At 40.9% G+C, this 22,866-nt stretch overlaps 1 protein-coding gene across 7 annotated transcripts in view; it reads left to right on the top strand.

Annotated features, from left to right (window-relative positions):
* Nucleotides 1–22,866, top strand: part of lrch1 (leucine-rich repeats and calponin homology (CH) domain containing 1) — a 137,368-nt gene that overhangs the window by 109,485 nt on the left and 5,017 nt on the right. For 4 of the 7 annotated variants that reach the window (XM_051403235.1, XM_051403232.1, XM_051403233.1 and 1 more), the window contains 4 exons: nucleotides 5,998–6,107; nucleotides 6,603–6,740; nucleotides 6,985–7,062; nucleotides 10,382–22,387. In XM_051403235.1, the coding sequence (XP_051259195.1) occupies nucleotides 5,998–6,107; nucleotides 6,603–6,740; nucleotides 6,985–7,062; nucleotides 10,382–10,675 (620 nt within the window). In that variant the 3' untranslated portion in view covers nucleotides 10,676–22,387. The other 3 variants (XM_051403238.1, XM_051403234.1, XM_051403237.1) reach the window with 2 other exon arrangements.

Genomic DNA, 22,866 nt, shown 5'->3' with positions numbered 1-22,866 from the left:
CTCACACTCAAACACACACAGATCAGCTCTCTAATCAGATATTATCTGTCAACTGTACCGTAGAGAGAGAGAGGGCTAAAGGCCTGCGTCAAGGTGTTGCTGTAGAATCTGTGGCAGGAAGCAGTAACCATGGTAACAAAGAGACTGTTCACACTGGAAATAGCTATGGTGGATAACAATAAGCTAATGCTTCCATTATGAAATACCATACAGTTACTGTCACTACACCTCACCTCTAGAACCACTATGAGCTTTGGCTTTTAGAGAAATATCTCAACAACTACCATGTTCCCCTCAGAATGACTTATAATCACGTTGGTAATCCTTTCATATAATCTAGTGCCACCACCATCTCCTGGTGTACACAACCCTAAACACTAGTAAAACGGGTAAGACTTGATTGTTGTTGTTTTTTTACCCCACCAATTCAGTTCAATTCAATTCAATTCAATTTTATTTGTATAGCGCCAATTCATAACAGAAGATATCTCAGGACACTTTTCAAATAGAGCAGGTCTAGACCGAACTCTTTATAACATTATTTACAGAGACCCAACAGTACCACCATGAGCAAGACCTTGGAGACAAGGGCAAGGAAAAACTGCCTGTTAAAAGGCAGAAACCTAGGACAGATCCTTCGGCTCTAGGTGGGTGGTCGTCTGTCTTGACCAGTTGGGGTGAGAGAGAGACAGCCAGACAGACAGGTGCACAGTAACAACAGTATTGACAGTGGCAATCTAGCAAGACCATGGCAGGAGGCTCTTGAATGTGGTGAAGGTGTCTGCCTCCCGAACCACAACTGGAAGCTGGTTCCACAGGAGAGGAGCTTGGTAACTGAAGGCTCTGGCTCCTGTTCTACTTTTAGAGACTATAGGAACCACAAGTAGCCCAGCATTCAGAGAACGTAATGTTCTAGAGGGGTAATAGGGTACTATGAGCTCTTTAAGATATGAAGGGGCCTGACCATGAAGAGCTTTATAGGTGAGGAAGAGGATTTTAAATTCTATTCTGAATTTTACAGGGAGCCAATGCAGAGAAGCTAGTACAGGAGAGATGTGATCTCTTTTCCTAGTTCCTGTCAGTACTCGTGCTGCATCTTAATGGACTTATTGGGGCAGCCTGATAATAGGGAGTTGCAGTAATCCAGCCACCACATTCTTCGACCCACCCTGCTCTGCCTCTGATTTGCTAGTGTAAAATACAAACAACAAATAAAATACAATAAAATATGTATGTATAACAAAAAATAGTGTTTAATAAAACGTATACTAGAAACTAGTATGGAAGCCTATTTCTGATAATGAAAAAAGGATTCTCTAGGTCAGTATAACTTCTGACTTTGAGAAACTTTCCCAATATCATTTTCATTTACTATGTCATTATTTTTAAATACACATTGTCACATTGGAATAAATGGGCCTCCATAAAAACAGTTATAAAATTATAAAAAAAAAAAAAAGATAAATCAATAAGAGGGATGAAAAATAAAATATTAATAATAAAGTTAAAACTGATACAATAAATTAACAATAACATTTTACAATATTTTTTTTATCACAAATATAATAACATAAGTAAACATAAATAAAGTACATAATGTCAAAAACATTCCTAGTTAAATGCCAGACTGAAGAGGTCTTGAGTTTACTTTTAAAGATTGGAACACTACCAGCTGCTCTCAGATCCTCCAGCAGAGTGTCCTAGCAGCTTGGAGCATAAAACCTAAAAGCTGCCTCCCCAAGGCTTTTAGTCATGCACTCTGGACTAACAGACTCATTCCAGAGGATCTAAGGGGCAGCTCTGGTTTATACGCTGTAAGCATGTGAATTTATAGCGGTGCAAAACCTTACAAAATTAGCTATACAGAGGTGTGAAAGCAACCAGATGTGGGCAGGTGTGGTTTATTGTACTTTTCTGTGATGTAGCGTTGAACTGTACTGTACTGCACAACGTGTGGAAGGAACATGTACACCAGATTCCACCACTAGTTGGTAGCACAAAGATGATCATTTGAGTGGGTGTTTGTCTTTAACAAATGCATGATGATCATGAATGTTAATGCCAAACTCTGCAGGCTGTGGGTGTGTTGGATCGCGATCTTGTAAAAGACCATCTGTGGTTGTATTTGTGAAGGAGTGACCTGGTATATGAGCAAGTTCCTGTATTTAGCAAGCCAGGAATAGATTGTTTGTGAAAAAGACGATAAAAAGACCCACAAGCGCCAACGCAGGGTTTTAAAAATATCTCCCAAAACCTTTTAATATCCCATCAGAGGAGCAGACACAGAGATAAGACGCTGCAGGCTCAGACTGATGGCAGGGAGAAGTTTAGAGAGTAATTTTACAAGCTCATTCAGCAGGTGTAAAATGACTTGACACAAAAGAGGGAACTAGAGATAAAACCATTTGCCCTTCATTATCGCCCCCTTCCCCTCTGTCCCCCACAGGCTGCATGTCAATAACTGACTCATAAAAATGCAGTAATTTCCTATAATTAAAATATAGTTTTTAGCTTTAATTTTACATAAAGTCTTGTTTTTTTAATATTTGATTTATTATAATACAAATAATCAGGCTAAAATCTGTAGAAGAGTGCTGTTATTATTATTTTAATCGGAAGTTTAAAAGTTATAGAACTGTAATTAAAGTCACCATCAGTAATTACTGCTGTTTTCAGTGATAAAAACATTATTTATTCAACGTTTTTGTTGTTAAAATGTCCAGAATTATACAAGATATCTGTCAATTAACATACAAATCCATGTAAAATTACAGCACAAATAAAAAACGTTTTTGTACTGTTAATTGTCAGTAAGTTTTTACATAATTTTAGAAATACATTAACTGTATTAAACTTGAATTTAACCTATTTAATAAACAAAAGAAAAACATTTTATGTGGAAAAAAATGATTTACAGTTACAGATTTCACATTTTACATTAGACCTGTAAATTCACAGGCCATATTTTGATGGATTTAAAAAATGCTGTTAATGTATAGTACATAAACCTGGACACATGAATAAAATTCCATAAAGTAAATAATGTGCAGATAGGGCGTGACTTTGAACATGGACAGGATCAGGTCTTTAGGCCCTCAGGGATTCAGGGTACTGGTATGTGTTTGAATATTTTTTCTATTAGAGACAAATAACACGAGGAGACTAGAGAAAACGCGCAATCATCAGCGAGCACAGAGAAGAAACACTACTTGAAGGACCAGTGTTTTGGATTTAGTGGCATCTAGCCGTGTAGTTGCATATTGCAACTACCTCCCTTCACCCTCTTCTTCCAAGTGTGTAGGAGAAAGTACAGTGGCTGCAGTAAAAGCCAGCGCCCCTATCTTGAGCCAGTGATTGGCTACTGTAGAAACATGGCAGTTCAACATAGGGGAATCATTGGAAGGCGAAGTGCCGTCTCTAGATAACAACAGCTTATAACGAAAATAGATCCTCCTAAATGTTACACAGTGGCCCTTTAAATGATCTGTCTTTATCAGTGAGGAGCAGCCTCTTTGTGTTCTTGAAGGTGAAGGGGCGTTGTCAAGTAAATACTTTGTTGTGCATGCATTACACTGCTTCCTAACTGGAAGTGAGTAAATTCTAGCAGCATGTAAAAATGTCCAGATATACTACAAGTGCTTTTGTTAGCCTTGTTCCTACATTGTAGAGAGGGCAGTTATTCAAATCAGTCATTTCTGGCAGAAAGCGAACCTCTCCCATGTACCCATGTTGACTGCTGACCTGTCTCTCCTAGCCAGTCCTCCACGCTTTGTTTTAGCAGGTTGGAGGTGTCTTAAATTGCATTCATAATCTTAAATTTAACGTGTTGAAAGCTGCAGAACCCTAGAGGACTCAATGTGTATGATTAATTCCAGCTGGAAGGAGATTATGATTTAAGAATAAAACCTCTTATAAATATTGCATTTTTGTTGCCTTTAGAACATTTCCAGAATATACACTTTTTGTGAAAATGCTGTGAGGATTGTAAGCTGTAGAGGTTCCACAGTGTTAAAACTATGCCTGTTTTTCACAGAACCCACTGTAGGGACCCTGTAGCTCTCTCCTGTGGTCACTCAGTGGAACTACATAGATACCAGCTGTGTTCAGCTGTACAAGGCAGATTTATGGGTGTGGAAAATGGGGCACTGAGGGGGTGAATGATTCATCCTTCAGCAGTGAGCGTGTGTGTATGTAGACTTCATGTGTATGGGTATGTGTTTTGGTTCAGTGTGTGTGAAGAGGCCAAGTGTGTTCCTCCCACACACTTCTTCACTGCTCTTCTCCCTGATCCTGTTATTTTACTTTTACCTGATTCCACTTATTCATTTCTGTTGCCATTGAGCTGTTCCTCTGGTTCTTATAAGCTGTGGAAAAAAAATAATTTGATGTTATTTTAAATTAAACATATTTAGGGAAATACATTAATAATCTTGATTTTCTTACCCAGCGTCAGATGAGAAGATCAAGAGCAGTATCGATCCTCTTATCTAGCAGATATCCCAAAATGCCAAACTTTTCCTTGAAGCAGGTTTTATTGAAAGAATAAAACAAGAGCGGCAAACTGTCTGTCTCTGTTTTAGTCTTGCCTTCCCAGAGAAAGTTTCATGAACCCTTGACTGTTTCTCTGTGTCGTTCTGCTGCATGTATTGTGCCTTGCTTAAAGGCACTAACAGTAGATTGTAGTTTTTGAAGGAGGGCACACTGTAAAAAAAAATTCAAAGACTCAACATGTCTTGCCAAAATAACTGTTGAAACAGATTTGTGTTGCAGAAAGCTGAAACCATTGGCAGAAAATAATGAAGCGCATTTTCTTTTAGTTCTGTACTTGAGTAGACAGAGGTGCTTTACTTGAATATTTCCATTTTATGCTACTTTGTACTCACCTGTTTGAGGGAAATATGCTACTTTTAGCAAAATTAGTAAAAAAAAAAAGTCAATACTTTCATATACTGTAAATACATTTTACTGATCATGCTTTAAGTGTTGAATGGGATGTACTTTAAGTACTTCTATAGGACTTTTACTCTGTAGTATTGGTACCTGTACTTAAGTAATGTGTATGGATACCTCTTCCTCCCCTAGGTGAAGTAATCTCGCACGCACGCACGCACGCATGTGACGCTAAGATGTTCATCACAGCTTTTAGCTTCAGTGTGGTTCATCAGACAGATGAATGACAGACGTAATCAGACAGACGTAATCACTGAAATGGATTTGAATGTACAGTCAGTCAGTTTGCTCTGCAGGCCATTACACCGGAGTGGTGAACTCTCTCCACATGATCGCTCATGTGACAAAGCCAGATCTAAAAGTGCACCAAGCTCTGACTGCATGAATGCATGGGAATGTTGCGATTATGTAAGCTTTCTGCATCTTTTATGGTAGAAAGGCTTTTTCTGTGTCACTGAATATCTGAGTACATATGTGGATGTACAGGAAGTCAGTTTCTATATGGATGTCCACTTTCTGTTATTCTTATGTTCTGCATCCAGCTGCTGATTCCGGCGAACCGACCACACTGAAGCTAAAAGCTGTGATGAACATCTTAGCGTCACATGCGTGCGTGCGTGCGTGCGTCCGTCATATCTACCTTACACCGCTGAACTGAAAAACACTTAAATAAAGCACTCTGAAGTTTTAGGAGGGCTGCTGAACAGTGGAGTCAGCTGATGATACTGTCCCCCATTCAGTGTAAATATTGTAGAAAGGCGTGTGTGTCAGGATCACCTGTAGTATTTCTAGTGAAGAATCAGACTGAGCTCCTGACATCAGGAAGGTCTAGAAGCAGTCATGATCTCTCAGCTCCAGTATCAGCTTGTCTAACTCTCCTGGTCTTGACACTTTTTCCTCCTCAGCAGTCAGGGAGTAGTTATGGCCCGAGAGGGAGAGGTGTTTTAGAGCTGTTGTGGTTCTTCTTAGGTTAATGTGCTGTTGCCGTCTCAGTCTAACACTGTCTTGTTGTTGTTGTTGTTGTTGTTGTTGTTGTGTTTGTTGCAGTGTTCCTGCGGAGCCACAAGAGTCTGGAGTCTGTTGATCCTCAGTTCACCATGAGGAGAAAGATGGAGCAGCTGCGAGAGGAACTGGAGCTTATGGAGCAGCTGCGAGATGTGAGACACTCTTCCCTCATCATTATTATCAATCATTAGAGTGTATGATTACAGGAAAATTCTGTCATTTCGGAGTTCTGTCCACCAGTTAAATTGGTTATGACAACAACGTATTCACCACGCTTCTTTCTGAAATATGACGATGTGACATCAAGACAGCCGAAACCAACAGATGATCACACAAAAAAAGAAACACATATTTATTATATTACACAATATTTCAATCTGGAGGCTGTGGGGACTTTACCGTGCTGGAGGTCCAGTATTGATGCGTTTTACATCAACGGGCAATATCTTTGTCTATGTGGCAGTGCAACTCTTGCGTCATTTCCTGTTTGTGCAAAACTGTTAAAAACATTACTGTATTATACAATAACTGGAATAAAACTGTGCATTGAGAGGTATTCGAGTACACAATACAGTATTGCAAACTATTGTTGTAGATTTTATGGACTGCCATTGTGCTACCTGTTTATATTGTTGTTTACTCCTCAGAGCATCGAGAGCAGACTGAAGGTTGTCCTTCCTGAGGACCTTGGGTCATCTCTGATGGACGGCGTTGTGCTCTGCCATCTGGCCAATCACATTCGCCCGCGCTCTGTCGCCAGCATCCACGTTCCCTCGCCTGCAGTGGTACGTCTCAGACTGTCAGCCTGACCTCTGACCTTTCCCTGAGATTAAGACTAAGTGCATAAAGTCTAACACTCCAGAGCTTTTTATATAGGATTTCTTTATCTTTATCTCTTTCTCTGCTATCTTTAAACAAGTTGCTCCTAAAACTGCCGATCAGGAAAATGTAAAAATAAATTCTGATAAGTTTAGTTTAGGAAGAGAACACTCTGTATGAATCAGTATTTGTGTGACTCTGTGCTTCCAGCCCAAACTCAGCATGGCCAAGTGTCGGAGAAATGTGGAGAACTTCCTGGATGCCTGCAGAAAAATTGGTGTACCGGAGGTAAGAAAAGGCCACTATACAATAACCCCCACCCTGTTAATGCTCTGACAGCAGTTGCGCCTCTATGAACTGGGGGTCGTATTCAAGTTTCTGCTCCAAAACCCACCACCAGTAAATATTCTGATATGATATGATACACTGAAGACTTCTGTTGAAAACTTTTGGCAAACTGAAAGATCTTCTATGCTAAATGTCAATTAGAACATGTTTATTGGAATTGATGTAAATGGTGTAGACCACACTGTCACAGCACAAGTTTGAGCTTTCCATCCTAAAGAGTTGTTCTTGTTAAATCAGCTATTGCTGAAGACACGCAGCTCATGACAGTTATGGTACTTTAAAACCCTTGGCACACGACTTCTCAGTGCTAACATAAACTAGTCAAATCTGATCCCATTGATCTGATACCAATCTCGTTTAGATTCAGTGTGACTGACTATTCCCAAGGATTTCATCATCTCAGATGTCTACCGAAAATATACCTCCATGAGTGTGTGTAAGGGATGGGACGATATACGATAAGTATTTTGAGACTATTTCGTGTTATCGAGATAATCATCAATATTCTCAGAAGTAACTTGAAAGAAGCTGTCTAGCTCGCTAATTTACAGTCCAATATTGATTTCCTGATTTATTTGTGAATTATCACAAGGGGGAGCCTACATCATTCCAAAAACCTAACCCTGTCACCATGGCTGAAGGCTTCCCCATTGTATCCCCACAACAAAGTTAAACCAAATGTGTAGAAATACTCCAGATTGCAAACTAAAGAATGACAAGGAGATAAGGTGCCTATCTGAGGTGTCCTATCTGTGGTGTAACCACCAAAGTATTTTTCTTAACAAAACATAAGGTAAAGTGTATTTTTGATAATTATCGCGATAATATTGTGAATTGCAATCGTTTTGGCCATGTTCATTGTGACATGAAATATGTTTGTCGTGCCATTCCTAGTCCCTATTCTAGGGAAGAAGGTACTCGTCCTAACAATCATAAAAATTATATTCCTTCAGTATTACAGTAATCCAGTGATAGTTGATAGTCCAGTGAACCATGGGTACACTGCAAAGAGGAGCTTCTAACAACTAATTCAGAAGACTTTTAATGGTGCTAGTTGGTAAAAAATCGTGGCTAAAAAAATGGGTTCAAGTTGTTGCCCACAACTAACTCACTGAATCCAACGTTATACTTCCTGATTACATTTCCAAAGCATCAATCAGTTGTTATACTGGTTTGTTGTTTATTAATCTATGGAAAGCTGTGGTTCTATGGCATAACCAGAGTGACTAAACAAACTACACAACCCCTCTGCAGCTGAAAGACATTCTGTTAGTCAGTCCAGGGATACCCAACCTGAAAACACCCCCAGTTCATATACAGATATACAGATAATGTAAAAGGAACCGTGAAGGTGTCCTGCAAAATAACTCTTCAGTCTCTTGAACATTATATTTGCTGGTTCTGAGGAATCAATTTGTTCACATGAATGACAATTAACATCAACATTAACAGCTGCATTATCTTCTAATTTATGTGGGTAAGTGAGGTACAAACTGCAGTTGAGGCTTTTTGCAGGACACCAATGTAAACCAGATCTGGGAGGAAGGCTGATGATATGTTTTTAACAGCAGCAGATCTAAACCTTTTTGTCAGCTGATCCTCCTGAGATCAGAACTGACCCAAATTATGTTTCTGTCTCTGAAATTCAAACTTGAGAACCCCTCAGCATTTTCCCAGGACTGGTTTAATGTTCCGACTTCCCTCCTGTTTGTTCTCATGCCTTTTAATGGGGGTTGTTAATGTCAACATTTAATATTGAATCATCACCGCTGTCATCGCTGCCTGTGGCTTCAGCTTCCTCCATCATGACAGAAGAACAAAGCAGCTTCAGTCTGAAACAGAGCTGTTCTGGGTACGTGTGCGTGTGCATGTGTGTGTGTGTGTGAGAGAGAGAAACTGCACATTTCCCGAAATTTCTAACTATTCCTGTAAAATGACAATAGGAATCAACAGAAAAAGTGTTTTTAACACTTACAGTATAGATACAGGGGCATCAGTGGTAGGAGACATACACTTTGTGGTTATTACGTTTTTAGGTCACAATTAAAAGAACATTCCGAGAGCTTCTTATTTCATAACAGTGCAGTATTTCCTGTTGAAACCAGATGAATAGGGAGAGAAACACACAGATGGCACTAAGAGACACAGGTAGTTTAACTGGTTAAAAAGGGACTGTTTAATCACACTGACAGCTGGTTGCTGGGTCTACAATGATAACATCATTTTGTTCATACAAAAAAAAAGTAAGGTCCTGAAAGAGAGAAACTATTATTCATTCTAATTCTGAGCCGTTTACCTGTACTGACTGGTTGACCTTTGACCTCCGTCTCTGCTGTTGCTTGCTGACTGTTTACAGCCACTGTGTGGATGTTGCTAGCTAGCAGGCTACCTGTAGCCTGAATGCTGACTATGCTTCTGCAAGCTAACGTGCTAAAAGCTTCACCTAGCTAAAGAGCTACTAGCTTCTGTGCTGGCCTGCTGCGTTGTTGGCTAAATGCGCTGGCTCTCCCATCAGCCACTTCACTCCTCATTACGGTCTGCTTACTGGGAGAGAAGAGAGCTCCCCTTTCAGAAACTTTCCTCATCCTCTCAGTAAGCATCCCTGCTCGTTGCCATGGTAATGCCTGCCTGCCCGCCCCCATCCCTCCTCACCCTCACCAGCTCACACTCTTGTCTGTGACCTTTGACCTTGTGTCCATTGGTTAACCCCCTGCCTTTTCTTTCTCTTTTTACTTTCTGGCTGGATCGCACCATCCTCTTTTTCCTCTTCTCTCTCCTCCTCTCAACTTCATCAACGTTTCCTGTTTTGTATATTCTTTCACATTTCATATTTACGTTTTCATTTTCTTCTCGGTGATTTCAAACTGCCTCTGAACTTTGGTTTTGGTTTTTCATTAATTTCTCTTGTCATCATCCTCTTCATCACATATCATGTCCTCTTTTTTCCTCTCTTGGTTTAACGTTTTTGCACTTTACATACAACTTTTCTTCCTTCCTCCTCCCATCTTTATTCCATCTTCATTTCCTAATTTTTCCCTTATCCTCCCCTCATTTCCCACATCCCTTATTTCATACTTCCTCCTTACTTCCCTTGTTTCCACCTCTTCCTTATTCCCTGGTTATTTTCTCTATGCCACTTTCATCCTTCTTCCTTCTTTCTTTCCTTTCTTCCTTCCTTTGTTATTTTATTCCCACCTCCTGCCCTTTGTTTGACCCTCCCACCCTTCCCTTTTTTCCGTCTTTCTAACGGGGGCGCCAGTCTTCCCTCTGTTCACCTTATGACATCATCCAGTGCCGCCTGCAGCCGGTTCGCGCCACAGTTGAGGCGCTGGTTGCCTTGGATACAACCTCTCTGGACAGGAAACAGGAAAAGGCAATCGCGACTCCAAACCCCACCTCCTCTGGGGGGTCAAAGACTCCCTCATTGGTTTCTGTTACCACTCAAACTCCGCCTGCTGCATGGCAAATCTGGGACCTTATTGGCTCAAGCCTGCTTCACGTCCTCTGCCTAGTTCTGCTATTCTTGGCCTATAGTTGGAGTGAGCTAACGTAACCGTTCCTGTCCGTCACCTGCCAGCTCCGTCCTACTTCTGCCCAGTCTAGTCCTCTTTATTTTTGCTGCGTTTATGTCACATGGGGAAAAAACCACATGCAAAAATAAACTACTGTTGATGTTCGTTAGTGTCAACATTTTTGTGAGCTCATAAACTTTACTGCACATCAACAAATATAGTATAGTGATTCATTAAAGAGTAACTACATCCAAAAATGTTACTTTTCTCAGATATAATACAACAGTACTTCTCATTTTGTTAAGAGTTCCCAGTGGATAAACACATGGGCCCAGTAAGACATGTCTTTAGTATAAAAAGATTATATGCTCAGTATAAAAAAAGGATTTGTGGAGGCATAGCCAATGATTTTTGCAAGATTATGATCAGGTCCATAATGACATATAAAAGATGGACGTTGTGTCCCCACTTCCTCCCACTGTACAAAAATGAAGCCAAAATATCCTGGATACAGCTGCTGCCATCTTTCACCACTCTGAGCCAGAGTCTGCGATGTAGCGGTCGGGGTCACTGCCGCAGTATGGAAGTCCCGCCCATATCCTTGGCAGACTTAATCGTGAGCATGACTCAGTTGTCATGACAATCAATCATGACAGGAAACCCCCTTTTTAGCTTCAAATAATAGAAAAATGAACACTTGAACATGGATCAGCCTGATAAGTTTTACCTAAAATGACAGAAACCCTCTTTGGTCAAATTTATTTGACTTGTACTTTGATTTTGTTTTGTGTTTGTCCCTTCTGCTAACATGGGGGCAGCAGGCTTTATATACTGCAGTCAGGTACCAGAGGGCGAAAGAGATGTTTTGGCCTCACTTTAGGAGAACTGTCATTTTATCCATTTTTATATATGTATGTTTCAGAGCTAGACTTCCCAAACACTGGTAGGAAACGCCCTAGCCAAGCTACAAGACCCACATAGAAATTCTCTCAAGGAGACATAAATGCTCCTCTAGCGGCTGTTAAAGCTCCATCACACTCCCTGTGTTTGGGACATGAAAGCCTGACAGTAGTTGCTCATTGCAGGTCAGCTCTGACTAAAAGAGGCCGAGCAAAATATAAGGGTGTACTTACTCTTTATGTTATACACTAAACCAGTGAAAATTCAAAAACTACTTTCATGACACTTCAATTGTCCCGTCTGGGATTAATAAAATTGATATAATCTAATCACCAGAACACAAAATCATCAGTTCATCCCATGTGGTATGAATGCACCTCTCCTCAACTTCTGCTCCTTGTTTTTTTCTTCTTCTTGCCCTTTTAGGAAAAACAACTCACAGACGTGTTTGTGTCTTTGCAATAAACAGAGACTGAAAGCAGGACATGTGGAACAGCAGGTTACTTAAAGTCACTCATGTCTTATGAACATGCTGTACAGCAGGGATAATTTGATCTGTGCAGGAATGAGAGGACTCATAACACTAGGATCAAATTCTTGTTTTGTTCATCTGTTAAAAACTATGAAAAAACAAAAACATGAGGCATATTAACACCATGTTGGAAGAAGAAAATGAAAAATTGTGCCAGTATTGATGTCTCCTTGAAAAAACAAATTCAGTGTTTGTGTTCCGATTTTTTATGTATTTCTATATTAATACTGTGCACAGTATACAGTTTGCTGAAATGTACCAACAGCCATTTGGCACCATCATGGAAGTCTAATGAACTAGTAACTATAACTGGCTATAGGCAGTCTTTAAGAAATTATAACAACTGGGTGTCAATCCATTTAGTAATTCTTTAAACAAAAATAAATGGTTTTAAATTGTTGCCAGTGTAGATTATGATGACTGGCTGTGTTTACATGCGCATGATATAAAAAAAATCACAGTAGTCACAAGTCACAAGAAAGTCTGAAGTCAGTACACTCAAGTCTGAAATTTGTGAAATTTTGGTATCATATATGTGTGAAATTTTGGTATCATATATGTCAACTGGTGCTCAGCAACATAACATCAGTTCTTCATGGCTACTGCAACTTGACTCGATGCTGCTGGATCGGAATAAATAGCGTTAACGTTGTTGATTCAGGAAATTAATTGATCGGCGGCACACTTATTAAATAACATACTTTTTATTTATTGGGACCTGGGGGAAGGTATTAAGTATTTTTGAGTCACAAGTCCAACTGATGTCAAGAGTCATTGGTTTTGAAATCCAAGTGGATTTGCAGGCCTGTTTTAATTTTGTCAAGTGGAGTCTGAAGTCATCAAATTTGGGACTCCATTCTGATTCAAGTTCAATTCATGTGACTCCAGTCAACAGCCCTGATACTAAGCCACATAAATTGCTGAAGATACACCCTCCACATTATTTTTCTGTGTGACTGGTCCCTTGCGGCTGCATCTGCAGCGATGCTTCACTCGAGAGTCGAGGTCTTGTCCATTCTCACCGCGAGACAAAGGCATCTTCCAGCAAAAGAGGACAGTGAAAGGATCTGTTGGTAGTCATATCCACATATTTCACTACAGTTTAAACTTTTCAAACCTTTTCAAAGTAAAAGCACTGTTGTAATCTTTTATTTAACATGACTTCACTTTTGAAAGGATCTCCAGAAGTGAGCGGGTTGAAGGGCGGTATCTTTCCTCTGCTCTCTCTCTCTCTCTCGCTCTCGCTGTCTCTCTCTCTCTCTTTCTGTCTCGCTCGCGTTCTCTCAGGTAAACAAACCAACCACACAAGCTTTCTGATTACCACTCTTCAGATTTACGTTTAAACTATATCGCATTGTAAATTAAATGATAGGAACATTTAGATTGTTCGTGCACATTATTCAGGGCAAAAGTGTATAGGGAAAGATAGGGCTGGTAGCAGCAGCAGCTCTGCAGCAGCTGACACGCTCTTGATCTGAACGCCACAGGTGTGGGAGATGCCACACGCTGCTGGTTTTTTACACAAACGTTTGGGAAGTCGTCTCTTTGGAAAAGGGCAGGTGATTTGATGAACCCATCTATCACTGTCTATCACGGGCAAACTTCAACCAATCAGATGGTAAATGGACTGTACTTGTATAGCGCCTTTCTAGTCTTCCGATGACATGGCACATTCGCCCATTCACGCACATTCGCCCATTCACACACATTGGGAAAAACCTTCAGTACTAATCTTTGCTCTTCTTTCAATGAAGAAATGCTCTCCAGTTCTGATCAAATTGATGCTAACAACATCTACGCTAACCTCTTTAGCAGCCCTCATTGTTGTTATCAAGCCAAAATTACTTCCCACAGACCCAGACCCAGATTGGTCTGATCCACTGTGGTTGGACACAAACACATAGCTTAAAGACTGGCAAGATGGATTCTTACGTGATTGTGATTTTGCGAGTCCAGCTGCCTGGCAGTGTTACAGAATTGGACCAGAATGAACTAACGTTTGTTAGACGGTTAACTTAACAAATACTGTGGTTGGCCAACAAACAATCTAAATAAAATATTGAAATGGGTCCTTTAGATGTTGGTCAGACAGAAATTATCCATGCCCACCAAATTATTCTGAGAACGCTGTGTTCTTTACTGCTTTAAAGAATTCAATCAGAAGTTCTGAAGACCTTCAATATGGCTGCCAAATGGTAATGCTGAAGCTGCCGTTTTATCACTGATGCACTAAAAACATGGTTTTCAGTGATGCAAACAATTCAATTCAATTCAATTCAATTTTATTTGTATAGCGCCAATTCATAACAGAAGTTATCTCAGGACACTTTTCAAATAGAGCAGGTCTAGACCGAACTCTTTAACATTAATTACAGAGACCCAACAGTACCACCATGAGCAAGCACTTGGCGACAAGGGCAAGGAAAAACTGCCTGTTAAAAGGCAGAAACCTAGGACAGATCCTCCGGCTCTAGGTGGGTGGTCGTCTGTCTCGACCAGTTGGGGTGAGAGAGAGAGAGAGAGAGAGAGAGAGAGAGCGACAGACAGACAGACAGGTGCACAGCAACAACAGTATTGGCAATGGCAGTCAAGCAGGACCATGGCAGGAGGCTCCACCAGGATCCATGAGAACCTGCGAGACGAGAAAGCACAAGAACTCCGGGGAAGAAGTGGAGTTAGTAACATGCATTAAAGGGACATGAATGAGTGCAGAAAGAGAGAGGAAGAGAGTAGCTCAGTGCACCATGGGAAATCCCCCCGATAGTCTAGGCCTATAGCAGCATAACTAAGGGATGGTTCAGGACTCACCTGATCCAGCCCTAACTATAAGCTTTATCAAAGAGGAATGTCTTAAGCCTACTCTTGAATGTGGTGAGGGTGTCTGCCTCCCGAACCACAACTGGAAGCTGGTTCCACAGGAGAGGAGCTTGGTAACTGAAGGCTCTGGCTCCTGTTCTACTTTTAGAGACTATAGGAACCACAAGTAGCCCAGCATTCAGAGAACGTAGTGTTCTAGTGGGGTAATAGGGTACTATGAGCTCTTTAAGATATGAAGGGGCCTGACCATGAAGAGCTTTATAGGTGAGGAGGAGGATTTTAAATTCAATTCTACATTTTATAGGGAGCCAATGCAGAGTAGCTAGTACAGGAGAGATGTGATCTCTTTTTCTAGTTCCTGTCAGTACTCGTGCTGCAGCGTTCTGAATTAATTGGAGCGTTTTAATGGACTTATTGGGGCAACCTGATAATAAAGAGTTGCAGTAATCCAGCCTTGAAGTAACAAATGCATGGATTAGTTTTTCTGCATCTGTCTGTGATAGTATGTGTCTAATTTTTCTAATATTACGTAAATGAAAGAAGGCAGTCCTAGAGGTCTGCTTTATGTGGGAGTTAAATGACAAATCCTGATCAAAGATAACTCCAAGATTCCTGACAGTGGTGCTAGAGGCCAAGTTAATGCCATCTAGAGTGACTATATCTTTAGACAATGAGTCTCTAAGGTTTTTGGGGCCAAGAACAAGAATTTCGGTTTTTTCTGAGTTTAACATCAGAAAATTGCAGGTCATCCAGGATTTTATGTCCTTAAGACATGTTTGTAATTTAGATAATTGATTAATTTCATTGGGTTTGATTGATAGATATAACTGCGTATCATCTGCATAACAGTGAAAGTTAATGGAGTGATTCCTAATAATGTTGCCTAAAGGGAGCATATATAAAGTAAATAGTATTGGTCCAAGTACAGAACCTTGTGGAACTCCATGACTAACTTTAGTATTTATGGAGGATTCATCGTTAACATGTACAAACTGAGAACGATCTGATAAGTATGACTTAAACCAGGTTAGGGCAGTTCCTTTAATGCCAATTTGATGCTCAAGTCTCTGTAAAAGAATATCATGGTCAATGGTGTCAAATGCAGCACTAAGATCTAATAATACAAGTACAGAGACAAGTCCATTGTCAGAAGCAGTCAGAAGGTCATTATTAACTTTAACCAGAGCTGTCTCTGTGCTATGATGAACTCTAAATCCTGACTGAAAATCCTCAAATAAACTATTGTTATGTAGAAAGTCACACAACTCTTTGGCGACTACTTTCTCCAGAATCTTAGAGAGGAAGGGGAGGTTAGAAATCGGTCTATAGTTGGCTAAAACCCCTGGGTCAAGAGTGGACTTTTTAAGAAGGGGTTTAATTACAGCTACTTTAAAGGACTGTGGTACATATCCTGATAATAAAGAAAGATTAATCATATCCAGTAAAGAAGTGCCAATTAAGGGAACAACTTCTTTAAGCAGCCTAGTTGGGATCGGGTCTAACAGACAGGTTGATGGCTTCGATGAAGAAATGATTGAAGTTAACTGATGAAGATCGATAGCAGAAAAACAGTCTAAATATACATCTAAGTTTACATTGACAGAAGTCCCTGAACTTGGAGAGCCACTGATAACTGTTGATGGCAGTTGGTGATTAATTTTTTCTCTAATAGTAATAATTTTATTATAGAAGAAGCTCATGAAGTCATTGCTACTTAAGTTTATGGGGATATGTGGCTCAATAGAGCTGTGACTCTCTGTCAGCCTGGCTACAGTGCTGAAGAGGAACCTAGGGTTGTTCTTATTTTCTTCTATTAGTGCTGAGTAATAGGCTCCTCTGGCATTACGGAGGGCCTTTCTATAAATCTTAAGATCATCTTGCCAATTTGAGCGATATTCTGATAATTTGGAAGAGCGCCATTTCCTTTCAGATTTCCTAGCTATTTGCTTTAACTGGCGGGTTTGGTGGTTATACCAAGGTGCTAGTCTCCTATGTTTTAATAATTTCCTTTTTATAGGAGCGATAGAGTCTAATGTTGATCGTAGTGAGCCTGTAGCACTATCGACAAGATTATCAATTTCAGAGGGACTAAAGTTGTTATAGGACTCTGTTAAATTCAGACATGGCATTGAATTAAACACTGAAGGAATCTCCTCCTTAAATTTAGCTACAGCACTGTCAGATAGACATCTGCTGTAGGAAGTTTTGCCTAATGGCTTATAATCTAATAGTATGAATTCAAAAGTTACTAAATAATGGTCAGATAGGAAAGGATTATGTGGGAAGACTATTAAATGTTCAATATCAATGCCATAGGATAAAACAAGGTCAAGAGTGTGATTAAAACAATGAGTTGGTTTATTTACACTCTGACAGAAGCCAATTGAGTCTATTAATGATATAAATGCATTACTAAGGCTGTCATTGTCAACATCCACATGAATATTAAAATCACCTACAATAATTACTTTATCTGATTTAAGGACTAAGCTTGATAGAAACTCTGAAAATTCAGATATAAAATCAGAGTACGGTCCAGGAGCGCGGTACACTATAACAAAAGCAGCTTTGTAAGGACCATGATTTAAAATGTGTAGTTTCAGGGTGACTACAGTTGATGACTTGAAGGTGGATTTTCGTGGTTGTTCCAATATTTCAGATAAGCACATGATTCCTGAATGGAGGTGTTTAGTGGCTCACCATTATAAAACTGCACAAACACTATAATTCTTTTCAAATGTGTGACTATCAAGTGGTGAGGAACAAACTGAAGCCATATTACAATAGTTATTGATTATTTAAGACAGTTAGATGTTTTTTTTTAGAATTTTGATTTGCCTGAGTTATTTAAAATGGTTATTTGAGTATATTTTGAAACTTAAAAAAATGTGTATTTTAGTTATACATTTATTTTTTGTCCTGCACCGAAATGAGATGACTTTTAATGTACATCAACTACTACTGTATCCTAATATGCAATCTGACTGTTTCTGGAGAACATTTGAAGGGCTAGATAGACACTAGATGAGCTTATGAAGTTAGATATATCTTAGTCTTGCGGTTTGATACACAGAGGATTAGAATGTCGCTCTGTTTGTAACCTTGAGAGGATTTAAATACTGAGGAATGTGGATATTTGCTATGCCCACTGCAACTTTCAAAAACATAATAATTGCCTGGCCATGTGAGCAGCTGATTGGCTGATGGATTAATTCACAGAAACTAAATTAATACAGATGTGTTGGCCTTTAATTATTGGTGTCAAAAGAAAATTTTATTTATGATATACAGAACACTAACCAGTGTAAGCTGAGTAACTACAATGTTCATTTTTGTTACTGTGAATGTGAATTACTCATGTGTTCTGTGAATTAATTCTTGCAGTAACTTTCAGTTGTTGACACATTCTCTGCACAGATTTTCTAACTTTGTGCTGATGTGAATGGATTTCATGTATGATATTTGTTAAAGACTGAGGTAATAAATGCAGTTAAGGGGGGGATGTCTGTTCTACGGAGTCATTGTTTGAGCCGACTTCAGGTGAAAGCTTGAGGACATGCTACCCACTGTCTTTTTAAACGTCATAACATAAAGCACCTTGTGTAACTCAAGTGTATGAAATGTGCTATATGAATAAACTTGCCACGCTTTAAAGAAATTTAATTTTATGCTAATTTGCTTTCTTGCTGCGAAATAGCTGAGAAGATGGATACCACTCTTGTATCTTGCCGTTAAATATGAAGCTACAGCCAGCAGACGGTTAGCATCCTGCACATAACCCCTTTAACTCTAGGTGGAACACAGGAAAGTGTTAATTAGTAACTTTTAGAGGTGATTGTTGTTTGTTTTTATTTTATTTATTTTTTTACCTTTGGACAGAGCCAGGCCACCTGTTTCCAGTATTAATGCTAAGCTAAGCTAACCGTCTGCTGGCTGTAGGTTCATATTTAATGTACAGACATGAAAGGGGTATTTATATTCTCATCTAACTCTCGGCCCGAAAGCAAATCAGCATGAATGCCAAACTGTTCCTTTCACAACATAATCCAGAACTCTACAGCACTGATTCCCAACCTTTTTCCTTAAGGGACCCTTGTTCATTGAGTAAACTGACTAAGTGACATATTTTATGGATATTTTACATTATATCCAATGCATAACAATAACTGTAGAGAACAACTGATAAACTGTACAATGAACCCAAACAGTGAACACAATATCTGCAGGATGTTTGTGTAAAATGAGAGATTTGGATGATTTTTTGTAACATTCACACACACTTAATCACCTTCTTTTTTGACAAATACAGTGTTCCTGAAACTTGGCCATTGTTCTAGTAGCTCTTTGGTTGTTTTAACAGCATATTTTTCTAATGCACAATGAGCCTTCACAAAGAGTCAATATAGCTTGTGTTCAGGTCTTCAAAGCTTAGCTTTCCCATTCCTTCCAAGGAGAAACTACAGGGGCCATGAAATATTCAATTTTATATTCCATTTCTGCCAGTAGATTCACCTAAATGTTGCACACCACAGTTAAATTAAAAAAAACTATCTATCTTTGAAAATAACATTTTCATTTAGTTTTCTTCACAGAAATGCAAATGTGTATAATATTATAAAAAATAAAAAAAACTCTTGGGGTGGTATCTGTGTCATCCTCAAGCTCGGGTCCTCTACCAGAGGCCTGGGAGTTTGAGGGTTCTGCGCAGTATCTTAGCTGTTCCTAGGACTGTGCTCTTCTGGGCTGAGGCTTCTGAGGTTGTTCCTGGGATCTGTTGGAGCCACTCCCCCAGTTTGGGGGTCACTGCCCCGAGCGCTCCTACTACCACGGGGATCACGCTCGCCTTGACCTTCCACATCTGCTCCAGCTGTTCTTTCAACCCTTGGTACTTTTCAACCTTTTTGTGTTCCTTCTTTCTGATGTTGGCGTCTGCTGGTATGACCACATCTATCACCACCGCTTTCTTCTGCTCCTTGTCTACCACCACTATGTCTGGTTGGTTGGCCAGGACCTGTTTGTCAGTCTGGAAGCTGAAGTCCCACAGCACCTTGGCCCTGTTGTTCTCAGCCACCTTCTGTGGTGCGGCCCATTGGGATTTGGGTACTTCTATTCCATACTGGGTACAGATGTTCCTGTACACTATTCCAGCCACTTGGTTATGTCTTTCCATGTATGCTGATCCGGCTAGCATCTTACACCCTGCTACTATGTGCTGGACTGTCTCAGGGGCATCTTTGCATAGTCTGCACCTTGGGTCAGATCTACTCTTGTAGATCTTGGCCTCTGTGGCTCTTGTACCTAGGGCCAGTTCTTGTGCTGCCATGATCAGTGCCTCTATGCTGTCTCTGAGTCCAGCCTTTTCCAGCCATTGGCAGGTCTTCTCGATATCAGCCACTTCTTCAATTTGGCGGTGGTACATGCCATGTAGGGGCTTGTCCCTCCAGGTTGTCTGCTCCTCTTCCTCCGCACTCTTATTGGGTTTCTGTTGCCTGAGACATTCACTTAGCAGTTCATCCTTTGTGGCCATTTTTCTGATGTACTCTTGGATTTTTGATGTTTCATCCTGGATAGTGGCTTTGATGCTCACTAGTCCTCGGCCTCCCTCTTTCCGCTTAGCGTACAGTCTCAGGGTGCTGGATTTGGGGTGAAACCCTCCGTGCATTGTGAGGAGCTTTCTTGTCTTGATATCTGTGGCTTCTATCTCCTCCTTTGGCCAGCTTATGATCCCAGCAGGGTATCTGATGACCTGCCATTCAGCTGACTTTTCAGGACCTGCCTTACTCTCTCTGGAGGTATTTGGTTGTGGTTGACTTCCTTGCGGCTTCCTCATGGTTTCCATTAGCCTGTGGGATACCAAGGTACTTGTAGCTGTCTTGGATATCACCTATGTTGCCCTCTGGTAGGTCAACCCCTTCAGTTCTGATCATCTTGCCTCTCTTTGAGACTATCCGGCCGCACTTGTCAAATCCGAATGACATCCGACCAGTATCTGGTGCTTGGCTCCTCTGGTGTTGCTACCAATTCCCTTCTGAGCCCCGCTCATGTATTGAGCTACGTGCTTACTCGTCTTAGCCGCGATGATGCCTGACAGGGCCTTCCATGTTGTGGAGAGACAGGTTATTGGCCGGTGGCTGGATGGGATGGGTCCCTTCTTAGGGTCCTTCAGGATTAGGACCATCCTGCCCTGGGTTAGCCACTCTGGGTGGCCCACCCAGGAAATAACATGAACCAGCTGCTAAGGGATGTTCATCTGTGCTGCTAGGCGTTCATGGAGTGCTGTTAGCTTCTTCAGCCAGTAGGCATGGATCATATTGGGGCCTGGTGGTGTCCAGCCCTTCATCTTTGACACTCTTTCTTGGATGTCTGCCATTGAGATGGTTACTGGTTCTTGTTCTGGCAGGTTGCTGTGGTCTGCTCTTAGGTCCACTAGCCATTGGGCATCTGGGTTGTGTGATGCCTCTTTTTCCCATATGGCCCTCCAGTATTCCTCCACCTCAGCTCTTGGTGGGTCTGACCTGTTGTTATTTCCTCCCTGCCACTGAGAGTACACCTTGGCTGGTTCAGTGGAGAACAACTTGTTTATTCTCCTGGCCTCTGCCTCCTTGGTGTATCTCTTCAACCGGTTGGCCAGTGCTGTTAGTTTCTGTTTGGCAGTTTCGAGTGCTTCAGGTATGGAGAGCTTAGTGTATCTCCTGGGTTTATTCACCGTGTTGCCCCTCTGCAGCTCATCCTGTATCCAAGAATTTCTAGGATTACTGTTGCTGTACTGTGTATCAGCTTATTGGTCTCAGTGATGGTTCCCATGGGGATTTTTCTTAGTGCAGCATTCACATCCACTAGCAGATCTTCTGCAGGTACTTTACAAGTCAGCTTCGGTATTCGTCGTGGGTTCCAGGTTTCTAATTGGGCCATGATCTTCATTCTCAGCTCTTGTACTGAGGCTGTTGGTATTTGTTGTGGCTTGGTACCCAACCTCTGATTGTGGGGGTGATGGTGGCATCCCCCCGCTGACCTGTCGTCCTGGCGCCCCCTTGCCATAGCATCATTGTTGTATCTTATCGATCTCTAGTTGTGATAGGAGTTTTCGATTGCAGATGTTAGAACACTGGGCTAACAGCTGTTTCGTTGTTAGCCTTGATTGTGGGTTTCGACGTAACCAATGGTCCCACATTCGTTGCATGTATCCCTTCTCTCTGGGGTTGCTCATATAGTAGCATTCTAACAGTTCCGTGTTTTCCGCCCTTGTCCATCTATGTCTTGTTCCAGTAGTAATTTCTTTCTTTCGCTAGTCAACGGGGCACAGAGTAACATGAAAAGAAATCGCTTTTTATACCACTAACAAGACTCAAAATAGCACCACACTTACAAGGTAGCATAATGAGGACCCCTATGTATAAACCACAGCATTGAGAACTTTGTAAGTGTACTTTTATTAGTTTATTAAAAAGATAGTTTAGAACAACAGTAGCGTTCGTGTATACAAGCGGGCGCTATCTTGGGAAAACAGTCAGGGGTTAGGTCATTCATGCAGATCAATGATCAAGACTTACAGCTGATGATGTGAACTAAAACAAACATAATTTGCTCAATATATCAGAAATAATCGCACCGATGTAAAACACAACTTGTCTAGTGTACTTACTCAGTGGACAACTGTCCATCTGGTCCCTCCGGTATGAGTCGCTGCCTCCAATTTATTTTCAGGACATGGAAAAAAGTACAGCTCTGTTTATCAGAGAGGGGAAATCTGTACTGACTGTACAAAACACTGCGTCTCTTGGGTGTCCCGACGCAATAGGTCCCACTCCGTGCAACACAGGCACTCCTCTTCGGTGGCCATAGCTTCACAATGTCCGCAGGTACACCACCAGTTTCCCGAAGTACGAGGCTGTGTTGCGGCATTGACTACCGGTAGCTCTCTCTCTCTCTCGTAGCCCTTTCACGGAGCTCCCGCAGCTCTTCGTCTGTGCTTTCTTCCAGCAA

This window comes from Dicentrarchus labrax, unplaced genomic scaffold (assembly GCF_905237075.1).
Source record: "Dicentrarchus labrax unplaced genomic scaffold, dlabrax2021, whole genome shotgun sequence".
Taxonomy (NCBI): Eukaryota; Metazoa; Chordata; class Actinopteri; family Moronidae; genus Dicentrarchus; species Dicentrarchus labrax.
The sequence above is the reverse complement of the archived record's forward strand: the minus strand, read 5'-3'. Positions and strand labels throughout refer to the sequence as shown.